Source organism: Danio aesculapii, chromosome 10 (genome assembly GCF_903798145.1).
Source record: "Danio aesculapii chromosome 10, fDanAes4.1, whole genome shotgun sequence".
NCBI classification, from domain to species: domain Eukaryota; kingdom Metazoa; phylum Chordata; class Actinopteri; order Cypriniformes; family Danionidae; genus Danio; species Danio aesculapii.
The window spans coordinates 40,214,373-40,223,500 of NC_079444.1; the positions used below are offsets into that span (position 1 = coordinate 40,214,373).

Below are 9,128 nucleotides of genomic sequence, written 5' to 3' on the forward strand. Positions count from 1 at the left end.
TATCTATTACATAAAGTACTGCTTATATTATTTCACCATCTGTACATCAATATCAGTAGTGAATGTGCTTGTCCGTCGGTGGGGCTGTGTTGGTGTGGTAATGTGGGCTGGTGTGGCTACAGTGCCACAGCTGAATTTTTGTCCCAGTCCACCCCTGATCGTGCACCCACAGTCCTGCTGCTTTCAAGAGCTCAAGATTGTAAAAATAAATCATTTTTTAGGCAGCATCTATTCTTTGAATAGATTATTAACAGGCCTAACATTAACCGTGTGCGTGTGAGCTTATGTTTTTTTTACCTGCTTTCTTTTGCTTACAGGTATTTTTAAAAATATTGTTTAATTATATATATATTTTTTACAATAACAATGCTGTAATATGACATTAACTCCCCATGTATGTGTAGTTAACTGGTGACATGGGACCTTTAGCCAGGACAGATACATCTGGTAAATCCTTAATTTTTAATCCCTGAAAAGTCATGTGAAATAAAATTGAAATGTAATGCGACACAACCCATTTGCTCATGCACATGGCGTAAGCTCATACACGACATGGACAGAAAAGTGAAATGAATGAGGAGGCATGTGGACACAACACAAAATCAAGTGATTTTAGCATGTCAAAGTCACATTTATGCATACAAAATGAATTTTCCCAACAATAAAATTGCGGCTAGTGAAAAAGGCGAGTGGTTAATAATGTTGGAAATCTACTAGCCACAGTGGCTGGTGATCCAAAAAGTTCATGTCCAGCCCTGATCATATCGCATTTTAGAGTTAGAATTACGACAATCATTTGAAATGTTTTTTTTCTTTCATAGCCAATACAAAGCGTTGTGCATGAGAATAAATGTTTACTGTGTCAGTATAACTACTCTAGCTTATATAATGATGAATATAATGCAAGAGCGAATCTGATAATAACAAATGTTTGTCATTGACAGCAATAATAGACCATTTTTAATGGTAAAATGAGACCTAAGAATTCAACACCAGAATTATAAATTGTTGTATTGTGATGTCATTACTGTGCATTAATGACCTGGACAAAAAAAGTCTAATCAAGTCCACCGTTCCAAGTCTATACCAAATATAATTTTAACCAACAGTAGACCTACACATGGACATAATATTATTGTTGTTTTACCATATGTTTGAGAAAATCAATAATAATAGCCTACTCATGTTAACCTTTATTTTACATCTACAGAGTCATGAGGAAATCGTGACTCTCATTTTAGCCAGATTTGTGCAGCCCTAGGAGTAAACACAAAGCAAGGTGAGGCACACACACCCCCTTTCCCATACCTAATTCACACAGTTAGTAATGGATACTACTGTCACTTCTTTATCTTGTTTTCCCAGCAGTGCATCATGTTACTTAAACATCAAAGTTACAGGTTGAAATAAGCTGTGTGAGATTATAACATGAGTAGTGGAAATTACAAAGGGAAATCAAACATCTGTATTAGTGGCAGCTTCAAAAGTAATTATTATCAATGTTCTGTAAAAATATTTGTCAGAGAGGATTCCTGCTGAAATATCCTCAGAGTTAAAATGAGTTTAGCTGTCTTTTTAAACCAGGGGTAAAATAAAGCATAAACCAGAGGATTCAGACCTGAGTTAGTATGTACAGCCCATATTAAAACATTTATAGCTGTAGAAACGTTTACAGTTAGAGAACAGATATAGTATGGGATATAGCAAAGCAGATAAATGGACACAATGATTCCTAAAGTCAGAGCAGCTTTACTCTCAGATTTCCTCTTCACTGAACCCTCCGTTACACATTTACCACCCTTCATCAGAGAGTTTATAACCTTCACTTGCTGATGAACCACATAGAAAATCCTCAGATATAACATTATGATCAGAGTGCAAGGAAAAATAAAAGACACAAACAGATCAGCGACTATCCAATTAAAACTCATCATGGCTAAACACTCTCCATAACACGCATCTGTTCTGTGTGAAGTGTCAGAATCTCTGTTATTAAAATTTACAAGGGCAGTGAAATAAGCTGAAAAGCAAACCCAGCTGAGACAGATACTCATTAATGTTTTAGTGATGGTTATTTTCTGTGGGTACAGTAGAGGGTGACACACAGCCACATAACGATCAACAGCAATTAAAATTAAATTACTAAGAGATGCTGCGAGGAGCAATGTAACAAAAAATAAATAGAGTCCACAGAAAGTGTCTCCAAAGTACCAACACTTCTCAATCAGTCTGATGGCCTCTATAGGCATGACGAGTCCAATAAACAGATCAGTTACAGACAGAGAGAGAATAATCATGTTGGTTGGAGTGTGAAGCTTCTTGAAGTGAGAGATGGAGATGATCACCAGCAGGTTCAGAAACACAGTCCATGCTGACAGCAATGAGACAAACACATAGATGATGATATATCCATGACTGGAGTGTTTCTCCTTGACACATGATGAGTTGATGTCAGGAAAGCAGTATTGAGTCTCCTGATCCTCTGTCTCATAGGCCATGAGTGAGTCTCCTCCTGTTAGGAGTTTGTTCTGCTCTCCTTTCTGTCCTGTCATTTATACAGTGTCTGGATCAGATTGACCAACCCATCTACCGCCCACTCTGATGTAATCTTATCAAAAAAAAAATCTCTGTTTTCTTATTTTAGCATTAGCTTTGAAATGCAATCCATTTCTACTGTCCAAGTTAGTTTTTTTCTGCTGCTGTTGAAAAATAAAGTTCAGTTCAAAATGAGTTTAGTTGCTTTAATCAGCTGCTGTAAATGCTTTTAAACCCAGAGTGGCTCTGGAACTCATTTAAATAAAACCCTTTGGTGTGGGTTTGATTAAAGTTCAATCATTTATTTTTGGTCGACTTCTGTCAGGGGGCAGATGTGGCCTAATGGTCCGGGAAATAGATTTGTTACCCAAAGATTGTATGTTCGCATTGGCGCAATAGCCAAGTGGTTAGCGCGCTGACATATGGTGCAGTAGCATGTCAGGGCGTGCAGAGTTTAAATCCCGGCTCAACAACATTTCCCTACACCCCCCCCCCCCCCCCCATCTCTCTCCAACTTCGCTTCCTGTCTCAATACTATCCTATCTAATAAAGGCCAAAAATAAATCGTCAACAAAAAAAAGATTGCATGTTCGAGTCTTGATACCAGCAGAAATTGTAGGTGAGGTGTTGGATGGTAAATTAATGCTTGGCCACAAGTCACGATTTTCTTATTTTGGTAGCAAAGGAATCTCAGGATAAATTGATATAATATTTTATTATTACAAAAAATATTGGAGTGTGTTTTTTTTATTTATTAAACATTAATTTATGTGGATGTTCATGTGTATTATTGGGTTTAAGTTTGAAAGGATGTAAGTTTGCAGACACATGAATTCCCAAATAACAGAAGAACCCTTCACTTGACCACCTACATGGGAAATTAGAAAGGTCATTAATATCGGCAAATGCTCTTATAGACAACGCTTCAGACTTATTGAATTTACATTTCTAGCCTGAGAAAGAGCTAAATTAAGGGCTGCACGATTAAACGAAGAAAGATAATGATCTCGATTTGACCCTACACACGATCTTAATTCAGCTTTTCTACAATTCAGCCAATTATATTTTCAAGGTCAGGAGAGAAGACACCTTCAAAATGGACACCTTCAAATGACGTTAAAAGTGTCACATACTGTATTTAAAAGGTATAATTTACCCAGAAATGTAATTTCTGTCTAAATGTACTGATGTATTCGTTACTGCGAAATCACCTGAGGTGACAGCGAGCTGTTTGACTACAGAGAACGCGTGCGCACCCCAATCATGCCCACTTTAGTGAACACCAATCATGCCTGCTTTAGTGAACACAACCTGCGCATGCTGTGAATAACAAGTAATAAAGTTGTAAATAACATTCAGTTTGTTGCAGAGCGATAGTTTGAGAGCCGCGCTGAAAGAATGATTTGCATGTGTGTTTTTTTTCTCAGAGTGACGGCAGCCATGAGCTGCACTGGGAAGTGAAAGTGAATCTGGTGTTACACCAAATTCTGTAATAATCGTATTCTGTGACCCTGGTGGGCGCTGTTCCCACTGTTTGGCTTGAACACGCTCCCACAGGCACCGGTGTGCACATCATTTAAATGATCATAATGCATTTTACAGTTATGATTACAAGCATTTGATATGTTTTTTGTTTCATAGCAAACACAGTGTTGTGCATGAGAATTAATGTTTACTGTGTCAGTATAACTAGCCTATATAATGTTAATGCAAGAAGGAATCTGATAATGACAAATGTTTCATTTTACCAGTGAAAACAAATGGTCTAATAATGTTGTCAATGACAGATGACAAGAATGTCTCAAACATATAATAATTTAACATCAGAATCATGAATAGTTATATTCTGATGTCATAATTTTACTGTGAATTAACAAACAGGACATATTGAAAGTCTGTTCAAGTCCACCATAATGACTGTAAAAAAAACTTTGCATTTTAACCAACAGTAGACCTACACATAGGCCTATTATTATTGTTGTTATTATTATTATTATTATTATTATTATTATTATTGTTTTACCATATGATTGAGAATTAACAATAATAATGGCCTACCAATATTAACCTATATTTTACATTTACAGAATCGTGAGAAAATCGTGATCTTGATCAAGCAAAAAAAAAAAAAAAATGTGATTCACATTTTAGCCAGAATCATGCAGCTTTAGCTAAAAATATAATTTAATGTGGGCTAGCACTGACTTCTCAGGTTATTATAAGGCTGCGTGTCCATCCTGGTGGAAAAACAGGTCAATCAGAACAAGATACAGACTTATGAAACTCACAGGGCTGTTCATTAGCACAACCTCAACATTTGCATCTACTTCAGGTCACGTTCAATGTCAGCCGGACCTGCATATGCAGCAGTCATGAGAAGTTCAGCAGCCAAAACACAGATTGATCATGTCCATTAATATGCACACCCCAGCTTGTGTTTGATTGGCTAAAACATTTCCTGCTGAAATTACAGTGATAATTTTTCCTATTAATAAGTCTATCAAAGTTTATATTAAACTTACTATGTATGTGGGACTCTTATTTTGAAAGCAGATGAAGCAAATCCAGCCACACACATTTTGTTTTATTATATGTTGCTAAGCAATGACTCCACAAGGAATCGATTCAGAGCTTGTCAGAAAGCAAAATGCAGGATATATAGATTAAACATTTATTCAGCACCACCCCAAAGAGGCATATGGTATGTTTAATTGTATCTTTTAATTTATTATGAAATTTGCCAGATATTTTTGTAATTTGAGGTAACAAACACATGTAGACTGCTGAGTATTGCCTTTAATGCACGTTTAAGGACTCTATTTTTTCGATACCCGAGCTGGGTATTGAACATTGGTTAATTTTTATATTTTTCATATGGTTAATGTATGACACATGTACAAGTTATAGCTCAATTGAAAGCTCTTGCCGGTGCTCGTACAGTTCTGGTGTTCTTTTTACTAAATTATATTCTCATATCAAACAGTTGTCGAATGAATCTCCGTTTCCATGGCGCAGAAGTGAAAACAATACATTTATGATCAATAAGCAGCCCCAGACAGACCGCTGTCATCTCTTTACCTCATGCTGTGCTCTTCAAAACGGGCCATTTCTCCTCTGTTTTTGAGGTGATGTGCATAAGTAATCGTTTTATATGTCTGACATGGTCCAAACACAGTGAATTATGTTTAATCAAACAAAAGAATAGTGAAATATGAAAACAACGATTGACCCCTGTGGCTTGTATAGCACCTCTCATCAGTTGGAAAACAATAAGTTTTGCATGGATTATGGAACAGACATTTTTCTTTTTTCCCTATGATTACAGACATGTGCAGGAACCACCAAAATTAATTACAGCAAGCTAGACCACACAGAACCAATAAGGTACACTTTCAAATTTGAGTTTATAAAAAAAATATATACTTTATTAAAAAAAAAAAAAATATATATATATATATTTTTTTTTTTTTTTTTTTGGGGGTGTTTATTATAACAGAAAACATAGAGTTATTTTCAATAGTGTTTTATGAAAATTCAAAGGGTTTTCTTTAAAATGATACCAAATTTTGTTAATTTACACTTCTGCATGTGGATTTGGGAAGCTTTTAAATTTGGGTAGGCAAAATCCAGGCGGAAATCCCAAAATAGCACTTGGGTTCAAGAAGTTAAGGCCTCTTGTGAACTCTTTAACTTTTCTGATTTTGATTGTAATGCAATAATGTTAACCTTTTGTAAAGCTGCTTTGAAACAATAATTATTGTGAAAAGCACTGATAAACTTTGATTAAATCTGTTTATGCAGAGGTTGATTTTAATTTCTGGTTGTTTACATTTACATTATACCTTCAAAAAAGAACAACACAATACATATCTGTCGGTCTCTTCTGTCGAGTTTATTCATAAATTAGCTTGAATTTTATCCACAACAAAACTCAGGATCAAAATAGGTTACTCTGGTGGTTTGTATTAGATAGCTCACTCACTTCATCCTGAAATAAACCTTTCCACTATTTAAATCAAAAGGGTTTAACAAGACATCTGCTCTCTTAATATATTTTTTGACAAATTAAATATGATTATTATGCACATATTTATTTCAGAGTACATCATGCTGTGTGTTTGTGAGAGAGACCACTATACTATGAAATGCACTTAGAATAAACTGAAATGTAATTGTGAATTAATTGTATAGTGGTGTATTTTTACAGTGAGACTGATCTGACAATCACACTAGTTCCTGGTTTCATCGTAATCCCTGACAAACATGTAAATCACAGCTGCTTCAGCTGAAAGAAACAAGCACTGACTGTGTTTTCGTCTCAGCGCTGACTCCAGTATTATATTTTAATATGTCAAACCTAAAAAACAAACAAAAAAAACAACTTTACTTTTCTAGTTGTACAATGACCTAATCCTGGTTTAGTTTAAGCCCATGTCTGTGAAATCAGGCATAGATTGCTTTATACTCTTGATTTAACTTTGCTTGTGAATTTGATCCGTGTCTGTGTGCATGTATCTCTATAATTTGCTCTCTAAATTTTTAAAACTGTGATTATGTAATTTGCCTTGTGTTATTTGCTTGTACAATTTTAGCTTCTTTTCACAAAACAGTGTTTTGTAAAGTGAAAATATGTAGTGTATATTAAACAGTTGATTAGTAATAGCATGTGTGTACACCATTTTTTATTCTCAAGAAAAGTGGAATAGTGATAACATTTGGGGCTAATTTTGATCTGACACTGTTTAATTTTTTTTTACCATCAATGATATAGAATTGCAGTAACACTTTACAATAAGGTTCATTATTTAATGCATTTACTAACAAGAACTAATCATGAATAACACTTGTACAGCATTTATTAACCATAATTGAACATTTACTAATGCATTATTAACATCTAAGTCCAAGATTGTTAACATTAGTTAATGCACTGTGAGTTAACATGAACTAACAATGAACAACTGTATTTTCATTAACTGACGTTTACTAACATGAACAAATACTGTAGTAAAAGTGTTGTTCATTGTTTGTTCATGTTAGTAAATGCATTAATTAACATTAACTAATTAACCTTATTGTAAAGTGTCCAGAATTGCTAATAAACCTAATCAGCTATGTTTATCCAGCTTATGTTAATGTTTCCAGACGAGTTTGCATTGAATCATTTCTGGATTGTTAGTGCGCAAGGCTGTGTCTGCTTGGAGAACTGTAACACAACTAGATTTTGATACCATTATGGCAATATTATATTTGATAAGTGAATTCTAGTTAATGTGTTGGTCTGTAATAAATAGTTTAATTTGTCCATGCGCTTGCTTTTGTTTACTCGTCGGCAGTCATGTCAGGTTGCAAAAAGTCCACGGAAGACCAGGGTGAGGGAGTAGGCATCATTATGAAAGTTTTTGTGTAGACTGTTAAACAAGCATAGAAAAATAGCCATTGGTTATAGCCATTGGTTATAGGCGTGAATGATAATAATTATATTTTATAGGCTATAAATTATAACCGATTGTGTAAAATTTGTGTATCGATTTTCTAACTATTACTCTTATAATGCAGTTAAAGCTTAGATCAATATCAAGATTTTATTTTGCTGTCTGTAAAATAATTTTAATAAGCGCTCGAGCGCAGTTGCTGGGTGCTGGCAATCTTTGAAAATGTTTTCATTTTAATGTAGGCTATAGCCTATTTTCAAGGCTTGAAAGGTTCTTAGATTTTGGATAAAGTGCTTGGACAATGAATTGTCACTTTAATAATTTATCTTTATAAGTCGTTATTTAATAAATAAAATAAAAACATATTTATGCTTTGCATGAAAATAAAACTCAGCTGGAGCCTGAAGATATATTAAGTGGGCCTCAAATCTGAGAAAGTATGCAGAAATAATTAGCAGATTTAACATTATGGGTTACGAGTCGCTTCTGCGTGAAGTGTTCATGTACGAAATCTTTAGCTTTAACTGATTAATGATATCAGTAAAAATTTTTAAAAATATTAATCTATATGTTTTTAAAGTTTGGCTGCATAAGGGGCCGATCACCGAAAGTGCTTTTTGTGTTGCGACGGGCATTTTTGAATGGTTTATTAATGCGAGTGTTTTGCGCGCTGCTTATGCGCCAGACGTGCCTCGTGTTGCCTGCTGTGTGCTTACGGTTGAAATAAAACTCAACCCTGAGCGGAAAAGCGTGTTACGTCAGTCGCGTCTTTAATTTTTTTTAATCAAATGTAAGCAGAGGCAGGGTTTCTGTTGAGGTCGCATTAAGTTATCCAGAGCTTTATTACTTTACAAATCATGAATATCACAATGTTATTAAATATTACAATTATAACAACATTTACAGAACCACTCGCGCACAATACGGCTCAGCTAATTTAGTCTTTTCCTATAGTGACATAAAAAAGAGCACCACACTTTTTTTTCCTTGTCAACATAAAAAGCAGTGCGGTGCACCTCGCATTTTTGGAACGGAAAAACATGATCGGCCCCTGATTTGCTACAAATATTTGGTAACTCGCGGGACAGTAACATGTGCAGTCACGCGTACCTACAGATGTATTTCGTCAAAGATGCAAGATGAAAGAAGAATATTTCT

General features: G+C 34.9%; 1 protein-coding gene across 1 annotated transcript; it reads right to left on the bottom strand.

Moving 5' to 3' along the window:
- Positions 1 to 1,496: 1,496 nt before the first annotated feature.
- Positions 1,497 to 2,552, bottom strand: LOC130236516 (trace amine-associated receptor 13c-like). Its single transcript, XM_056467240.1, has one exon. It carries the CDS (start codon positions 2,550 to 2,552, stop codon positions 1,497 to 1,499), a length of 1,056 nt encoding a protein of 351 aa, XP_056323215.1.
- Between the last annotated feature and the right edge of the window lie 6,576 nt (positions 2,553 to 9,128).

Coding starts and splice junctions, on each gene's coding strand:
- LOC130236516 (XM_056467240.1), bottom strand. CDS start 2,552: ATGACAGGACAGAAAGGAGAGCAGAACAAACTCCTAACAGGAGGAGAC.